The 19807-nt window shown below is 40.9% G+C and overlaps 1 protein-coding gene and 2 non-coding genes across 3 annotated transcripts in view; 2 read left to right on the top strand and 1 right to left on the bottom strand.

Moving 5' to 3' along the window:
- LOC124722248 (sodium-dependent transporter bedraggled) overlaps positions 1-19807 on the top strand; it is a 733406-nt gene that overhangs the window by 639489 nt on the left and 74110 nt on the right. The window contains exon 10 of the mRNA XM_047247438.1: positions 13129-13268. Within this exon, the coding sequence (XP_047103394.1) occupies positions 13129-13268 (140 nt within the window). The remainder of the gene's footprint in view (positions 1-13128; positions 13269-19807) is intronic.
- Positions 10907-10981, top strand: Trnat-ugu. The gene has a single exon. It is a non-coding gene; the product is annotated as a tRNA-Thr (tRNA).
- On the bottom strand, positions 11530-11604 carry Trnas-cga. The gene has a single exon. It is a non-coding gene; the product is annotated as a tRNA-Ser (tRNA).

Here is a 19807-nt window from a genome sequence, read left to right as displayed (position 1 = left end):
AATGTAAAGCAAACGATTTTGTGTTAACCTTATATTATGCTTACGTATTTCTTGTTTACATGTGTCGAAATATGTAAATAAACTGTCAAATCTTTACTAACCCATAGAATTCGTTTTATATAGGCAGCACACCCTGCTGTAGCTGGAAAAAGAAGAGAACAAGTGGAAAAATGCTCTTATCCGAGCACAAGAAAAACGGCGAATGTGTTCCTCTTTAAAATACTCGGACAGAAAAAGTGGGACCAGCTGCCTCAATCCTCAGGCCGCATTCCTCACCAAAACTTTTGGCAAGGAACATATTCGCTCTTTTTCATACTAAAAGGGTGTACCAGAGAGATAGTGCGGTGGGAGAGAGAGGAGACTGTGCCATTGTGAGCGAAAGAGAGATGAGACAGTGACGGTGGAAGGGAGTATGTGGCAGTGAAAGAGAGAGAGGCGGATGAAGACGACAGCAGTAGGAGGGTATATTGATGTTCAGAGAGAGACGGTGGCAGTAAAAGAAAAGAAGGAGAGATGGATGGAGATAGAAGCAGTGGGATCAAAAGAGAGAGAAGACAGTGGAAATGAAAAATAGAGATGAGTGGAGATCATACATTGGCTTGAGGATCTGGACCCTCCCAGGTTGGCGAACTGTAACACTTTCATGGGTGCAGGGGAAGAAATAAATCGGACCCCCCAGCATTTTTAGCTGTCGAGATATAGTGGAGACAGTGGCAGTGGGAAAGGAAGACAAAAGAAAATTGTGTATGTGAAACAGGAGACAATGGAACTGGTATATACTGTAAATCAATGGGAGTTGGTTGGTTGGTTTGTGGGATTGAAGGGACCACACTACAAAGGCCATCGGTCCCTTCAATGGGAGTAAAAGGAGACAGTGAGAAGGAGACAAATAAGAAACAGTCGCAGTGAGAGGGAGATGCTGAGTATTAAGATTTAACTACAAATAGAGCCTTGGCAAAAGGTTTTCGAATTTCTGTGTTAAAAGAGCACGAATATGTTCACACACAAAAAATTTTGACGAGGAAGGCGGGATGGGGATTAAAATAAGTATACGCTATAATTATATTTGTAATTACAGTTATAAGTTATTTAGAAGAGCTAATACAGTTGCAATAGATACCTTCTTAAATATGATTAAGAACAAGAATGGCAGGATGTTTGTAGTGCTAATAAATTACATGATAAATATAATTCTTTCTTTAACACATTCCTCATGCTGTCTGAAAGATGGTTTCCATTATAATGTTCAAAGCAGGATACTAACACTGAAGAGGCAGTCTGGGTGGCTGACTAGGAGAATAAGAATATCATGTAGAACGAAGTGGGAATTATATTAGAATGTTACTAGCTGCCACAGTCGAGCTGCAGAAGCCCATTACAAGCAGTATTGTAAGGTGTTGTTTGAGACTTTCCCGACGTAGTAACTGCTCCATTGATTCACAGGCGTCGCGTCGGATGATGTACCTACATACATACATATATACATACATACATTAATCTCTGTTCCATAGATCATGAATACGACATTTCGTAATGATGTAGAACGTGTCACTTTAACGCAAGTTTTTTTTACACAAAACAATTTTTTTACCGTTACTACTTCGTATCTAAAAATTCATTTATTGAGTAGAAGGAGCTGTCATTTAGAAATTTTTTAATGTGCTTTTAAATGTTGGTTGGCTATCTGTCAGACTTTTAATGCTATTTGGCAAATGACCAAAGATTTTTGTGTTTGCATAATTCACCCCTTTCTGTACCAAAGTGAGATTTAATCCAGAATAGTCATCATCCTTTCTTCTAGTGCTGTAGCTATGCACTTCGCTGTTATTTTTGAACTGGGATGGGTTATTAATAACAAATTTCATAAATGAATATGTGTATTGCGAAGGCACTGTGAATATCCCGAGTTCCTTAAATAAATATATGCGAGGTGATCTTGGATGGACTCCAGCTATTATTCTGATTACAAGCTTTTGTGCAACGAATACTTTTTCTCTTAATGACGAATTACCCCAAAATATGATGCCATATCAAAGCAGTGAGTGACAATAGGCGCAGTAGGCTAATTTACTGACACGTTTATCACCAGAATTTGCAATAACTCTAATAGCATAAGTGGCGAGCCACACATACAAACGGGGCTCAAATACCATAGTTCCTGACTTCGCATGAAGATGGTATACACGGACAACGAGTACGTTGACATGTTGCTGATGCTCGGCGAGTGCCGACACGATGCCACTGAAGCTGTCATGGCGTACGCCGTGAGGTATCCTAGGCGAAGAGCTCCAGCAGCCATTACGTTCTTACGTGCCGAACAACGACTTCGGGAAACAGGCAGCTTGGTAATGCGCCGCAGTAACAGACGAAGAACTGCAAGAAGTGAGGAGACGGAGGTGTTTGTTTTAGCTGCAGTACACCACGATCCTCATGTCAGCTTACGAGCCGTTGCTGCCATCTTCATCCGAAGTCTGTAACTGTGGTATATTGAGCCCCGCTTGTTAAGTGTGGCTCGAACTGGCGGGTATAACAGCAGTCTAACAGCGCATCGAGGAAGCTTCTAGCTCCGTGAAACCGACGACGTTATAACTCGGCCGTACCACATTTAGAAGGCGCATTGCGTTATTCGCAGCGTGTATGTTATTTGCCCCTGAAACATTGAAGGGTTGTAGCTCCCAAATTAAAGGTGATAGGAATGTAATTTAAATTGATGTATACACAGCTGGTGTTACTGATTCCAATGCATGACAGAAACAACTATTGTTCCATTTAAAAATTGTATCTTTTTGCTGTAACTCTTTGGATAATAATACAATAAACTATGTTCATAGCTCCGCAGACAGTGTCACGTTTCTTATGGTGACCTACCGCAATAAATATATCCATCGCCTATTACTTCGTAACTTACAGAGGCAAACACATTTCGTGAAACACCCTGTATATACATATAACTCTTAGTGTACGTTTTTGTGCCCAGAAAACTTTAGCTTGGCTTGCTGAATTACCCTGAAAAATAATCCCATATGACATTATGGAAGTGAAAGTAAGCATAGTATGCCAGCTTTTTCATTTTTATATCCCTATATCTGACAGAAGTTTCATTGTAAATAGAGATTTGTTTAGATGCTTTAGCAGTTCTGTGGTGTGCTCCTCCCAGCTGAATTTATTATCAAGTTGTAATCCCAAGGATTTAACACTGTCCTCTTCTTCTTTCTGCTTGTCATCATATGTTAGGTATACACTCGTGGGACACCCCTTACAAGCTCTGAACTGCATGTAGTATGTTTTTTCAAAGTTTAGTGACAAAGAATTGGCTAGGAATCATGATTAATGTCCACAAATATTTTATTAGCAGATCTTTGTAAGACTACACTTGATTTACTATTTACTGCAATGTTTGTATCATCGGCAAACAAAACGAAATTGGCATCTGATAATGTTACTGATGAAATGTCATTCACATACTCAAGAAAATGTAAGGGCCCAAAAATGGAACCTTGTGGGACCCCATCTGTAAATAGTTCCCAGATGGATGATGCCTGATAACTTGATACATGTCTCTGTCCTAATAACACCCTTTGTTTCCTGTCAGAGATATAAGATTTGAACCATTTTGCAGCATTTGCCATTACACTATAATATTCTAATTTATTTAAAAGGATATTGTGATTTACACAGTCAAGTGCCTTTGACTGATCACATAATATACTAGCAGCCTGCAATTTTTTGTCTAATGAATTAAGTACATTTTCACTGTAAATGTAGATAGCCTTCTCAATATCAGAACCCTTTGGAAACCCGAACTGCGACTTTGACAGTATGTTATTTGTGATAAGATGGTTATAAAGCCGATTGTACATTACCTCTTCTAAAATTTTTGAGAATGCTTGAAAAAGTGAAACTGGGCGGAAATGTGACGCTATTTTCTTATCTCCCTTTTTAAACAGTGGCTTAACTTCAGAATATTTCAACCATTCAGGAAATATTCCACTGATAAACGATAGATATCTTAATATGATTCTTAACTCAGAATCACATTCTTTAATTAACTTTGTTGATATTTCATTGTATCCACTAGATGTTTTTGATTTTAAAGATTTTATGATGGACAGTACTTCTGCTGGGGTAGCGATGGGCAGATTCATATTATGGAAGTTACTTGAAATGTCTGGTCTGATGTATTCCATGGCTGCATCTATAGAACCTGACAACCCCATCTTTTCAGTAACAGTTATAAAATTTTTGTTAAAAAGTTCTGCAAGACTGTACACATCTGTAACCAATGTATCATTTACTCTTAACGCTATTTGCCCCTCTTCATATCTGGTTCTACCAGTCTCCTCCTTCACTATATCCCATGTTTTTATTTTGTTATCTGATATGACTATCTTTTCCTTGTAATATATTTGCTTTGATGACCGTATTACAGTCTTTGTATATTTTGCAGTATTTCTTGTTATATGCAATAGCATCAACACCAGAACTGTTTCGAATTGACAAATATAGTTTTCTTTTTGTTTTACAAGATATCTCTATTTCTTGAGTAATCCATGGCTTCTTTGTAGACTTTTCTCTAATCTTGGTTAGTATTGGGGGAAAACAGTGTTCAAATGAGGTAAGCACTTCATTAGCAAAAGTGTTATATTTTTCATTCATGTCATGAGCAGTGTAAACATCACTCCAGTGAATGTCTCTGAGGAGTGTCCTAAAATAATCAATTTTTGGCTTATTGACTACCCTCTTGAGTTCAGTATTAACATTTAACAGAAGGAAGTGCATGTCATGGTCTGAGAGGCCATTTACTATTGGTTTTGTAATATAATTTTGTTCATTGGACTTTTCTGTAAAAATATTGTCAATGGTTGTTTGTGAGCAATTGGCTACCCTAGTTCGGAGCTTTACAGTGGGAATTAAGTTGAATGATAGTGTTACTAACTCAAATAAGTTCTTACTGGGAGAGTCTTGAAGCAACTCTACATTGAAGTCACCAGCAACCCCTAATTCTTTGTTTTTGGTTGTTAAATGGGCCAGCACAGCTTCAAGGTGGATTATTAACAGATTAAAGTTACCTGCAGGTGCTCGATATACACTTAATATTATGAAGGATTTTTTATGAAATTCTACCTCTGTTGCACATACATGCACATGCTGTTCTAGGCAAAATGTATGAATGTCTACGTTCTTAAATTTATGACAGTTCCTGATGAATGTGGCAACTTCTCCTTTCTCCATTTCTGCTCTACAAAAGTGATATACTAACCTAAATCCTGTAACACTTAAAAGTTCTATACCAGTGGTCACATGATGTTCAGAGAGGCAGATTATGTCATCTGGGTTTGAGGGCTCTAATTCATCTATGCAGATAATTAATTCATTAATTTTATTCCTCAGTCCTCGAATATTTTGATGCAATAAAGATAGCTGACATTACACACTGACTGAATTAAAACTGGGTAGAGTTGAAATTTCTGCTGATTGTTGAAAATTCTTAACCAATAGCTGTTTATGCTGATGTAATAAGCTAGAATTACGTTCTTTGGTTTTTCCCAAACTGAAGGTTTGCCTCAATCCTAACCTCTCTTAAAATTGGGTTTCTTTCTGTCCTCCCTACCCTAAAAAGGTTCTTTTCTGAACCCTATAACCACTGGTATTTTATCACTCATGACAGTGCGCCCCCCCCCCCCTCCCCCTTTAACTGTCCTGTTTTCCCAGCCAGTCTACCCTTCCCTTCCTTCCCTTTCCTGTTGAGTTGGAGGCCACGCCTAGTATAATCCCACCTATTGGGAGAATCAACAGGAACAACATCAATGGAAGACCCTGCACGTGACATATGCAGCCATTCCGACTCCAAATTAACTCTCCTGACAAAAGAGTTCAAATGAGGTTGGTCATGGCGCCCAAGAAAAGATAGTATGCTTCGATGCTGATTCAATCTGTACCAGGTCACTCTCTATACTGTACCCAGGATCTCTGACAATACTATTACCTGGCCCACCCACTATAACCACGTTGTCTTCCTTCGGGAGATCTTTGCAAAGTGATCCTAGATCCTCTGTCACCTGCTCCAGATGAGCACTAGGTTTAAAAAAATTGGTGACCTGGTATTCTGATCCTAGTTTATCCTGCAAAAGTTGGCGAACACCTCTTCCATGGGAACTACCTAACAACAACACTTTCTTTCTCTTTACTGATTTCCCTACATTCTTGCTTTTCAGTTTGCTGCTGAAAGTTTGTTTTGCCCTGTCTACACCTGCAGCTGCTTGAGGCTCACCAGCTTCTGACTGAAGCAACAGGTCAAATCTATTTTCCACATTCACCACGGAGCTGCCAAACAAAGTTCTAGACCTGTTCCTCCTGTTGCCTATTGCCATTTCCCATCCCTCTTTACCCTTCTCCCTCCTTAACCTGTCAAGACCTGCCGTTGCCTTGTCTAACTCAACCTGAAGAGCGGTAATTCCCTCCCCCCCCCCCCTCGCACCTTTTTGTACGATCTTCCTATCTCTAATAAATATCCTACAAAACCACTGATAAGTCTCATTTACTTCCCCTAATCCCACGCCACTACAGTCACCCACGTGGAAAAACTACAGCACCCGGCACACCAAAGCCGCGACCTAACAATTCTGCGGCAAGTCAAGCACTTTTCACTCGCGATAAACGTAATAGTTTATTAAGAATAAGTCAGTTAAATTACAAATAAACACGAAAATATGATTCCACAAATTTGGCCTATACGCAACTGTATGTAAACAAAGTCAACAGTGCAAAGTTTCTGAAACAACAACTTAAACTTTATATAATGAAGAGGTACGCTACAGTTAAATTGCTGGAGAGGGCAAAGAACAATTAAACGAAATTCTATAGATTTGCTGCGGCAAAACGTAAACAGAAAATATGACTATAACCCGACTGTACGATCTTTTCGCGTTTTCTGCTATATTACGTAAAGAAAAATGAACCTTTAATTGTGCGCTTAAGAAGCACACTGATACACCTATTTACCACGTAATCAGTACTAAACTAAATGTTATTATAATCTAAAATGACTTATCTTTACGAGAACACCAAAACTCGCGCTAGTCGCTTGGCTACGGGGCTGAATGCATTGATGTAACTACCAAAAAGAGAGCTCTTGCGACGTTTGATTTTGAAAAGGATTTATATAAATTAATGAATAATTTTATTTTCGGCAAAACCATGCAAAATATTAGGAAACACCATGAGGTTCATTTACTTTACCATTAGGAAGGGCATTATCAGCAACAGATTACACTGCGAGGCCAGATTTTAAGTTGGCCACAATCTTCAGTAAAGGAATAACCTTTGTGAAGATGGCTAAAATTTCAGTGCAGTTCACGAAGCCTGTCCATATCAGTATGTGTATTGTGGATGTCTCCAAACTCCGCGTTTACCGATTCCACTATAAATCTGTCAAGTCAAACTTCGCTGATCCCAATTTATATAGTTATCCTTAAAGAACGAAAAAGTGTCATTATAAAAAAGATGTTATTTTACTGTTGTATATGTTTGTATGTCATCTAATAAGGTCCAGACAAATTTGTTGAAAGGTATTGCTCATAAAAAATTTTATTGTTAATAACCCATTAGTTATTTTGTTTTATCATTATTATTATTTACAAAAGGACTATATCCCTGCAAATGATTAGATTATTGCAATTGCTCAAAAGGAAGAGTTCGAATTAATTGTCTTTAACAAATTGCGAGTGTTGAAATATGAGGACATACACTTAACATCAGGCAGCTAATTACGTACAATGTGCAGTTACGTCTACATTTCATGAATTTTTTTCTCCAAGCATGGACGCATTTATACAGCAGCAAAATCATCTGCATAAAGTGTCATGAGGCAACATGGGACATGCATGCAGAGTCAGTACAACATGCGTGCAATGTCAGTACTGGCTGCGTGCGATGCACATCAGCATAAAATGTTCAATTTTCGAACAGTGTTTATAAAAATTGGCAGGATATGCTAAAAATGCAGATACACATCTGCCAAATTTATTATGGTCCTCACACTACAGAGCACAGATATAGAACAGAGAACAAATTACCTGAAACCAGTGGAGTCCCCTGGCAATCTGCTGAGAGCATGATGACATTGGTGGTGAGGGGGAGGGAAGGTCAGTGACTTTGACAATAACAGGCACAATTAGCTTAGCACCAGAAACAGTGACGTCAGACTGTATTGACATTGCCAATTTCTGAAACACTGACACTGGAATATGCTAATGCAGATCGTGAAATGCTGTCAATAACCTTGCATTTTTAGATCTAAAAGGTCAAGGCCATCTAGACCTCTCATGATCCTCCTACTAACCTTAGTGTAACCGGTACATTGTTTATAAATGTGTTAAATGTTGCTTTCATATGGACAGGGCTGTGGATAAAGGAGAAATTGAAGTATTTACCAGAGTAGTTCCGAAACGTACTGAAAATGCTGAAGTAACTATTATCGTAAGTTGCCTTCATAAATCCTGAAACTGAGATGCCTTGCTGATTTACAAGCAAACAGCGATTAGAAGCCAGCCATCATTGAATCCAGTAACGTGTATATTCAATAGGGTTCATTAAGTAGCCTCAACAACATAATTTTATTTTTAGAAACTCTGAAAATTAATTCCAGGCGTTGGTCTATAATTATAAATGGCAGGAAGCCATTTCGTCAGACGAATTAAAAGCAGCAGCAATTCATTATATTCAAAGTCAGTATATTATTTGTAAACATCCATCTTGATCACATATTTATGTAAGTCAAAGATTTTATGTCTCCAGTGACTAACTGATACATTCTTTGTAATTTTGTTTCTTTGAATGTGAGAACCTGCTAACTTCATACTCTATATTTAACATGTACTTAAGAATAAGCTCACACAGTGGTAAAGACGTGTTCTGGTTCTGTGAAGTACGTTCTAATTTGTGCAGAAAATTAGAATTCATTGCGAGAAAAATAAACTTCTTCCTTTGTAGTTCAATGTAACTGAAACAAGGTGGAAAATCTCCAGGAGAAACATTTCTGTACAACACCAGAATTCATTTCGCCTACATATGTCCTTGAATTGTGAATATGTTCTTGTTTGGAGAAAAGTCTCCTAAAGTAACTAGTTTGTAAGTTTTCTTTCGTACTTTGTAGGCAGATGATACCAGGTTACCTTTTAATTATTTTCCGAATGTGTTAGTTTACTATATTCTTTCTATTATGAATGATATTTCTTTTATCAACTGATCAGTGTGTTTTGAATATTTATTCGCATTTGTGTGTTTGATCTGCAATTTGTAAATTATTGACAGTGACAAAAAACCATTCCTGAGAGAGGGCAGCATTATAGATATGTAACATTGTATATTACACAACATATTTCTGTTAAATTAACAAGAAAGTCCAAAATCTTTTGGAAACGCGAAAGTGATAAAAAAATATTTTTAAACAACAGCATGTGACCCTGCTATGTTAGATTTCGTAGCTCGAAACCTCTATCCACTACAGCGTGCTGAATTTCTAATCGTGTCCTTCATCTTAGATATCCTGAAGGCGTGATCCATCGATATATCATTACCTGACGTTTAATTATAGCAAATCGTACCAAGAACGACATGCACGACGGCGTGATGAAAAGTGCTGATTCCGAATTTTTTATTCTGTTCTCAATATCGGTTGAGGTATTATATGTCACACATATTATTCGGCAAGTTGCGACCGTCTGGCGCCAGAGGGCTCCGAATTGTAGCGTGTAACATGGTGATGTGTAACGTAAATATGTCGGTGCATAAGAAACAGCGTGCTGTAATCGAGTTCCTAACCGCAGAAGAGTTCGTTCACACATGGAGCATCCTCACTTTCAGCGTGACGATGCCAGACCACATACGAGCGCTGTGACGTACGCCTCGGGTTCACTGCCATCGATCATCCTCCATACAATTCCGACTTGGCCCCATCCGATTTTAATCTGTTCCCAAAACTTGAAGAACGCCTTCCAGGACTTCACTTTGGTAATGATAAAACGGTGTAAGCAGATAATGTTGTGGCTCTGTCAACAAAGTCACACATTGTACAGGGATGGTATCAACAAACTGGTCTCTCGTTAGGGGAAATGTGTTCATCGGCGGGGTGACTATATTGATAAATAAATATTTAGACACAATGAATAAAGATGTTGAATGTTAATAAAGTTTGTTTTATTTAAAGATTATCAGAGTTTTCGTATAAAAATTTGGAGGCAGTACTTTCCAGCATGCTCTCGTATTTGATAAATCTTCTAGATCTTTATGTACGATAACTGTGGAAGCTGAAGAAATGATTAAAATTTGTGCCACGTCAAATACAAGGGCGTGGTGAAAAGTAATACCTCCAAAACTTTTATGCGAAAAGACTGAGACGTTTTTAAATTAAAACAACACGGGGAGCGTGCAAGGGATAAGTCCCTGCAGACGCACTATCCTCTGTGCCCGCGGTGGCTCAGATGGATAGAGCGTCTGCCATGTAAGCAGGAGATCCCGAGTTCTAGTCCCGGTCGGGGCAGACATTTTCAACATGTCCCCAATGAAGTGTATCAACGCCTGCTTGCAGCTAGGGTGTCCATTTGATTATCATTTCATTTCTAGCAAAGCTGCATGGTCATCCACGGTAACTGTTCTTTCGGGAACAGATACTACCGTCATATATAGTTAAAAATATGGGTTCCCGGCCTTTGCCCTTCTTGTGCGAACGCACACGCTATGCCCGAACTCGTACGGGACTTGGTAGATTAATCTGCCACAAGTAATGAGTATGATGGGCAAACATCTATTAGGCGCACTACGAATGTAGTATTGTGGACATGTTGGGAATGTGGCTCTCACGGAGAGCGTGCAAGGGATAAGTCCCTGCAGACGCACTATCCTCTGTGCCCGCGGTGGCTCAGATGGATAGAGCGTCTGCCATGTAAGCAGGAGATCCCGGGTTCGAGTCCCGGTCGGGGCACACATTTTCAACATGTCCCCAATGAAGTGTATCAACGCCTGCTTGCAGCTAGGGTGTCCATTTGATTATCATTTCATTTCTAGCAAAGCTGCATGGTCATCTACGGTAACTGTTCTTTCGGGAACAGATACTACCGTCATATATAGTTAAAACAAACTTTATTAACATTCACCATCTTTATTCATTGTTTCTAAATATTTATTTCTCAACATAGCCACCCCGCCGATGAACACATTTCCCCAACGAGAGACCAATTTGTTGATACCATCCCTGTACAATGAGTGACTTGTTGACAGCAAGGAAACTCGGGTTCGAGCCCCGGCCGTGGCACAAATTTTATTTCATTTCTTCAGCTTCCATCATTATCGTGATAAATCTTCAACACACTGTTGCCTCTAAATGGCGTACTTTCATAACACGCAAGTTATAATACCAAAATAACCAAATACAAACATTCCTTAACAATCACTATGATGTTTCCAGAATGAGATTTTCACTCTGCAGCGGAGTGTGCGCTGATATGAAACTTCCTGGCAGATTAAAACTGTGTGCCCGACCGAGAATCGAACTCGGGACCTTTGCCTTTCGCGGGCAAGTGCTCTACCAACTGAGCTACCGAAGCACGACTCACGCCCGGTACTCACAGCTTTACTTCTGCCAGTACCTCGTCTCCTACCTTCCAAACTTTACAGAAGCTCTCCTGCGAACCTTGCAGATCTATCTGCCAGGAAGTTTCAATCACTATGATGGTTTTCACCTTTTTGTTACGACAAATTGAACCAATACCTACGCCTTTTCGTGAGATCATCAATGTGCTGGTGTACTGGAACATCATATATTGATAGGATATACGTTACAATATAAAACTAATCACATAGAATCTTCAACTAAAATCGACGAAATCTAATATGGCGTCTCCCTAATTCTTCGGCCAAACCAAACGATCACGAAACTTGATAGAAAGTTCCTACCGTCTTCATACTGAAAGCACATCACATTGTCTCACTCCTTGTAAACTATTACCCATCGTACCCACATATTCACGAACCGTGTCAGATATACCGGGTGATCAAAAAGTCAGTATCAATTTGGAAACTCAATAAACCACGGAATAATGTGGATAGAGAGGTAAAAATTGACACACATGCTTGGAATGACATGGGGTTTTATTAGAACCACCCCATATTGCTAGACACGTGAAAGATCTCTTGCGCGCGTCGTTTGGTGATGATCGTGTGCTCATCCGCCACTTTCGTCATGCTTGGTCTCCCAGGTCCCCAGACCTCAGTCCGTGTGATTATTGGCTTTGGGGTTACCTGAAGTCACAAGTGTATCGTGATCGACCGACATCTCTAGGGATGCTGAAAGACAACATCCGACGCCCATGCCTCACCATAACTCCGGACATGCTTTACAGTGCTGTTCACAACATTATTCCTCGACTACAACTATTGTTGAGGAATGATGGTGGACATACAGAACATTTCCTGTAAAGAACATCATCTTTGCTTTGTCTTATTTTGTTATGCTAATTATTGCTATTCTGATCAGATGAAGCGCCATCTGTCGGACATTTATTGAACTTTTGTATTTTTTGATTCTAAACCCCATGTCATTCCAAGCATGTGTGTCAATTTGTACCTCTCTATCTACATTATTCCGTGATTTATTCAGTTTTCAATTTTATACTGACTTTTTGATCATCCGGTATTACTGACCGCTTTTGAATGTGCGTCCTTACCTGACTAGCATCTTCTCTGCAAGCTCATCCGTGGGAGCTGGCTATCATGCAAGCAAATCGGAGGTTTACGGTGAGAAACATAACTTGTAAGTTCTACAATTTCTTGCCCTTTTCGGGACAGTTACTTTTCGAGCCTCTTTATTCTCATAAAGCTATGTGCAAAATTTGGAAATTGATGTATGTGTAAATTTTAACAATTCTACTAAATTTTTATATGGAGGGAGTGGGTCGTGAACCGCATGACCGCCTCCCCCCACCTCTCCCTCACGGGTCGGCGGCTGTCCTAACCACTTCTATTGTCGTTAAGAATGAGTCTTTTTCTTCGTTTTTGATTATCAAATGAAAACTTTTGTAAGTAGAGGTTAAGATTTTGAAGCAGATAAATAATAAGAAGTTGATGTTGTAGGACTGGGTCTGGCAGAGGTGGGCGCAGCAGCGGCCAGGGCTGCTGGCCGCACGGGCTGAGCTGCATGTTCGCCACCCTGGGCTGCACGCTCGGCCTCTTCAACATCAGCCGCTTCGCAGTCTTCAGCGTCCAGTTCGGCGGTAAGTCTGGGCTCACGACTAGCCATAATCTGTAGGATGTGAATGTTCGCGGAGTGATGCGGTCTGACCGCACACTATACCCTACCATTAAACAAAAAGCAGCTCTACATCTACATGATTACTCTGCAATTCACATTGAAGTGCTTGGCACAATCATACTATCTCTCTACCATTCCACTCCCGAACAGCGCGCGGGAAAAACAAACACCTAAACCTTTCTGTTCGAGCTCTGATTTCTCTTATTTTATTTTGATGATCATTCCTACCTATGTAGGTTGGGCTCAACAAAATACGTATTTTCGCATTCGGAAGAGAAAGTTGGTGACTGAAATTTCGTAAATAGATCTCGCCGCGACGAAAAACGTCTTTGCTTTAATGACTTCCATCCCAACTCACGTATCATATCTGACACACTCTCTCCCCTATTACGTGATAATACAAAACGAGCTACCCTTTTTTGCACCCTTTCGATGTCCTCCGTCAATCCCACCTGGTAAGGATCCCACATCGCGCAGCAATATTCTAACAGTGGACGAACGAGTGTAGTGTAAGCCGTCTCTTTAGTGGACTTGTTGCAGCTTCTAAGTGTCCTGCCAATGAAACGCAACCTTTGGCTCGCCTTCCCCACAATATTATCTATGTGGTCTTTCCAACTGAAGTTGTTCGTAATTTTAACACCCAGGTACTTAGTTGAATTGACAGCCTTGAGAATTGTAGTATTTATCGAGTAAGCGAATTCCAACGGATTTCTTTTGGAACTCATGTGGATCACCTCACACTTTTCGTTATTTAGCGTCAACTGCCACCTGCCACACCATACAGCAATCTTTTCTAAATCGCTTTGCAACTGATACTGGTCTTCGAATGACCTTAATAGACGGTAAATTACAGCACCATCTGCGAACAACCTAAGAGAACTGCTCAGATTGTCACCCAGGTAATTTATATAGATCAGGAACAGCAGAGGTCCCAGGACGCTTCCCTGGGGAACACCTGATATCACTTCAGTTTTACTCGATGATTTGTCGTCTATTACTACGAACTGCGACCTTCCTGACAGGAAATCACGAATCCAGTCGCACAACTGAGACGATACCCCATAGGCTCTGTGGATGATCGGACGTACAGCCTTGTATATTATTCAGAACCGAGATGCTATACTTGTCCTACTCTGAAGAGGAATGTTTTCGAATTGTGCAGGATGAGAACAGAAGCGAAACATTTGACAACATGCTGTGTGTAGTGATCGAGTAATCCCCGCTAGTGCTTACTATCACACCAGTCCCTAGGTAATCGACACAATGAGATAGAAAAAGTCGCAAAAGAGTATCTTACACTATTACAGCTGTTTTGCATAAATGACATATTTGCGTGTGAAAAATAGAAGAAGGCAAACGAGGAACACTAAAAGTAGCTACTCGAACGAATAGAAAAGCTTTGCTCTCGTTAAGTTCCCTGTTCTCTTGCATCTGCGTTCTGGTATTGTATACTAAAAATGAGATATTTTTTCTAGACAGGAAACAACTTCATTTTAATCTCATCAAATAAGTGGGTGCAGTATCTTCACCAATTTCCAAAAAAAGAAATTCATTTTTATTTATTTATAAGATGAAGCATGTATTATTTCGAGGCTATTAACGACAGAAAGTTGCCATTATTTAATTTGAATACATCAATAGTTTTGTTGCGAATGCAGTTATTTTGCCGGCCGCGGTGGTCTAGCGGTACTAGGCGCTCAGTCCGAAACGGCGCGACTGCTACGGTCGCAGGTTCGAATCCTGCCTCGGGCATTGATGTTTGTGATGTCCTTAGGTTAGTTAGGTTTAACTAGTTCTAAGTTCTAGGGGACTAATGACCTCGGCAGTTGAGTCCCATAGTGCTCAGAGCCATTTGAGCCATTTTGCTGTGTAAGCGCACAAGAGCACTTGGAACACCCTAATTTTCGACATCTCGCAGATTTATTGGTTATTTTTCTCTGAATGCTGTTAAACGTAACATAGATGCTGCAGTCTGAAAGATACTGCTCTTAAATCTACAGTGCTACTGATCCTTTAGAGTACGTGAAACTTGGCAACACGGTCGCGAGCGCACCTTCAGTTACGCTCGTTTTAAGGAGCTTTTGCGCATCGCGTGACGTAATTGCCTTAGAGGCCAAATGCGTACTGATTTGATCAACAGTGTGCACGGTTCAAGATATGCACAAGCCCTTGCAACTCAACTAGATGTTTACGCCAGTGCCACTAGATGCTAGCACACTGTGTCAGACTTGTATCCACATTCGCTCGGCATAATTCCTGTTGTATGATAGCACACTCCTGGGATATGGTAATTCGCTCACTATATACTGTAGTAAAATTAGAGCGGACGTCAGTGCATGTTAAAGTCGTACTTGCAGTAAACCTATTTTGGGAGTTTCTGAATGAATTATAGTATATTAAGTTATGAATTTTATCATACCATAATCCATTTGAGGCGCTGACAAGGGAAACTCCCTATCGCGCCCCCCTCAGATTTTGTGGTAAGAGGGCCCAGTGGACAGACCGTCAAAACCTGAACACAGAGCAGGTATGAAAACAGGAAGAAGCTGTACTGGACTATGAATAAAAATAGAAACAGTGAACGGCCCAAGGACAAAAGGTGCAATATTGAGCGGGCTGAGAGAGTAACGGCGTCCTGGTTCAGTGTTCGCCGGCGAGGTAGCTCAGCGTGTTCGGTTAGAGCAGGGCTTCCCAACCTTTTCATCTGGAGGACCCCTCCTTCAGTCGAAAATCCATGGCGGACCCCTAGTCTGTTCCCAATTACCTCCCCCCCCCCACCCCCCACCCAGAAGTATCAATAGACTTTGGTTTAGAGATGAATGAAAACAACTTGAAGGTCAAAAATCGACTTATGAAATAGGTAGTGCACTGACAAAGCAAGTTTAAATGATGCCTGGGGCCGCATACGTGCCAGCGAGTGCTGTGATTGGTCGACAAAGCTCGCTCCGCGCATGCGTAAAAGGTTTCAGCGCATCTACCGCCGTGAGCCGGCGCACAAACGACCCCCGTATTGTTGCGAAACGGTCGATCAGAGAAGCCGCATTCTGCGGCACTATACTGTGTATGCGTTCTCACTTAGGAACCGCAAAGGCTGCTTGGGAATACGACCTGAAGTAAAAGTACACATTTTTTTTTCACACGAAAAAAGTGATGAATTTGATTTTCACCTTTTTATTCAATAATTTTACTCATTATTTTACACGATTTGGTGAAGGGTGGCCGCGGACCCAATAGAAAGAGCCGGCAGCCCTTGGTTAGAGGGTTAGCTGCCCCCTATAATAAAAAACTGAGATAGTGGATCAACGATGAGATGGAGCAAGCGTCATGGGACGTCCACCCCGCACAAATACAACGACCAGTAACGAACAAAATAGAAAGAAAAATCGTGTTCAGTCAGACAGCTGCTCGTCTCTGTAATAACACAGTAAGTGTAAAGTATCAGCAACGAACTTGAGCGGATGTATATGACGTCCGCTACGACAGTATACAACAGATATTCCCATTTGTGTCTGTGTCGTGGTGTAACGTCCGTTTGCAACAGCGAGGTGTAAGTAATGGACCTATAATCACATTTCATTCTGCACAACTTCAGCGGCCGAGAGGAAATGGCTTTCGAATCGGAACCGCAAACCTTTGATGACAAGACGACTAATCAACCGAATCCTCCACTGGAAAACACGTCTGATATGCCATACACAGCATTAGTGACAGTACGTGTGTGAAATGGAAATGTCGTGTGGATAGGGCCTCCCGTCGGGTAGACCGTTCGCCTGGTGCAGGTCTTTCGATTTGACGCCACTTCGGCGACCTGCGCGTCGATGGGGATGAAATGATGATGATTAGGACAACACAACACCCAGTCCCTGTGCGGAGAAAATCTCCGACCCAGCCGGGAATCGAACCCGGGCCCTTAGGATTGACAGTCTGTCACGCTGACCACTCAGCTACCGGGGCGGACTGTGTGATATGATAGGAGTCTCTTACCGATGCACGTAATTTGTACGCCTAGTGAATGAGTAAGATATGGCTCCTTGCCCGATTTAGGTGATCGTATAAGTTTGAATGCGATCACTCCCAAGGAAATGATGAAATCAATAGTTTGTCACATAAGCTGCAACAAACGAACGCAACAGTTTCATAATCACAATTTCTCTGTGCTCTGTCAAAACATATGTTTTTAACGTTTTTGAAGTTCCATTCCGTTTTGGAAGTTTTGACTCTTGAATTCCTTTGTTGTAAAATAGTTCACATCCGTTTATTTGTTTTCATTTTTTTTTTTCATTTCCGTGAGATATCTTGTGGTATCTCTCCTGCTTCCACTATTCGTCACGTGACTTGCGACGGTAACGTGTTGTTACCACATGACTCGTATTCTATAACCAATGTACAGTATGACAATTGCCAAGACTACAGAGAAATAACAATCATTTCAATGACCGGACGGACAGTTCATAATGTAGTGGAAAAAATTAAAGGGCACGATTGAGTTTTTAACACGGTTCGTCCGCTTCGCCGTTCAGCACCGTGACCGCTTAACCACGACGCCAAGGCTCTTGATGTTCGCTCAATTACTGCACTTGGACCGTTCACTGTTTCTGTTTTGGTTTTTTCACAATTTGATACACCTTTTTCCAGTTTTCATATCTCATCTGTGTTCAGTTTTTGACGGGCTATCCTCTGGGCCCGCTTACCACTAAATCTGAGGGGGCTGCGACTTCTTGTGAGAATCATAAGGGTCTAAGGCACATGACCCTCAAAAAATGGCTCTAAGCACTATGGGACTTAACATCTGCAGTCATCGGTCCCCTAGACTTAGAACTACTTAAACCTAACTAAGCTAAGCACACCACCCACATCCATGCCCGAGACAGGATTCGAACCTGCGACCGTTGCAGCAACGCGGTTCCGGACCGAAGCGCCTAAAATGGCTCGGTCACAGCGGCCGGCACAGGACCCTCGATAGTGAGATTGTCGCATTTATTCGTGCTTCTGAAATCTGTTGATCTTATTGTGAGTCAGGTTTATTTGTGCTGTAGACCGACATTGTGCATATGAAAATTCACGAAAAGCTGTATCACTGGTTTCTCTGACACTCACTTAAATGTGAGATCCAGTGTGCTTTAGGCCCTTATGGATCTCAGCGCCTCATTTGTATTCTAGTCAAGGGACCATGTTGGTAGACATTACTACTTGGGTTTAATCATTTCCATTGTTTACTGTGCGGGAATCGGCTTTCGTGTGCAGTGTAAATATGAACTATGTTCGATCTGTTTTAAATGCTAACAGCAAAGTATAACTGTGAGGACGGGTCGTGAGTCGTGCTTGGGTAACTCAGTCGAAGGACACTTGCCCGCGAAAGGCAAAGGTAGCGAGTTCGAGTCTCGGTCCGGCACTCAGCTTTAATCTGCCAGCAAATTTCGTATCAGCGCACACTCCGCTGCAGAGAGAAAATATCATTCTGGGAACAGAAAAGTAAATAAGTTAGCGGCAAAGGAACTAGGGCCTCCGAGAACGAATCCTTTGAGAGAATCACGAAATCAAATAAGCGTGACTACAAGCGAATGTTTAACAAGGACGTGTACTCTTAGCACAAGTTGTTGTTGTTTTGTGTGTGTGTGTGTGTGTGTGTGTGTGTGTGTGTGTGTGTGTGTGTGTGCAGCGTTAGAATATCTGATTTTCTGCCCGGAAGTAAATTCGTGAACTAATACATCCGTTAGGGATCTTCCACATTTTTCCAAAAAAATGGGAAAGCACGAAAACTCCCACCTCTACAAAAATGCGAAATGGAGAGTTGCGAAAGCTTACACATTATTTCGTTATTACCCTAACCTGTACTTAATTATGTACAAAGCAACAAAATTCTACATAAACAATTGTTTCTTTTGTCAGAAAAGTTAATCATGTTATTATTTGTATTATTATTGGGTTGGGGTTGTTTGGGGGAAGAGACCAAACTGCGAGGTCATCGGTCTCATCGGATTAGGGAAGGATGGGGAAGGAAGTCGGCCGTGCCCTTTCAAAGGGACCATCCCGGCCTTTTCCTGGGGAGATTTAGGGAAATCACGGAAAACCTAAATCAGGACGGCTGGACGAGGGATTGAACTGTCGTCCTCCCGAATGTGTATTATTATTATTACTGTTGTTATTATTACTGTTGTTATTATTACTGTTGTTATTATTGTTGGCAGCGGCTCTAGTTGCATAAACTTGTTGATAAGCATAAATGTGATACAGTAGATGCTATTAATTTCACACTCCCAATTTTATGTGAATCTAAAAAGTTGTGGACACCCAGAATGTATACTCATGAGCCGACACTGATAGTGGTTGCACCCAAAGTTTTGGAAACCACCTGTAAAACTTCACACCAGTTACAGAATAATGCTACTTCTTGAATAGTAGCTTCTTTAATTAGCTCTCATAATAGTTTGGCATCGAATCATGCTCTTTAAGGAATTTGGGTCACTTCCAAGGTACTGGTAATAAAACTCCTAATTAGGT

This window comes from Schistocerca piceifrons, chromosome X, assembly GCF_021461385.2.
Source record: "Schistocerca piceifrons isolate TAMUIC-IGC-003096 chromosome X, iqSchPice1.1, whole genome shotgun sequence".
In the NCBI taxonomy this organism is placed as follows: domain Eukaryota; kingdom Metazoa; phylum Arthropoda; class Insecta; order Orthoptera; family Acrididae; genus Schistocerca; species Schistocerca piceifrons.
The sequence above is the reverse complement of the archived record's forward strand: the minus strand, read 5'-3'. Positions and strand labels throughout refer to the sequence as shown.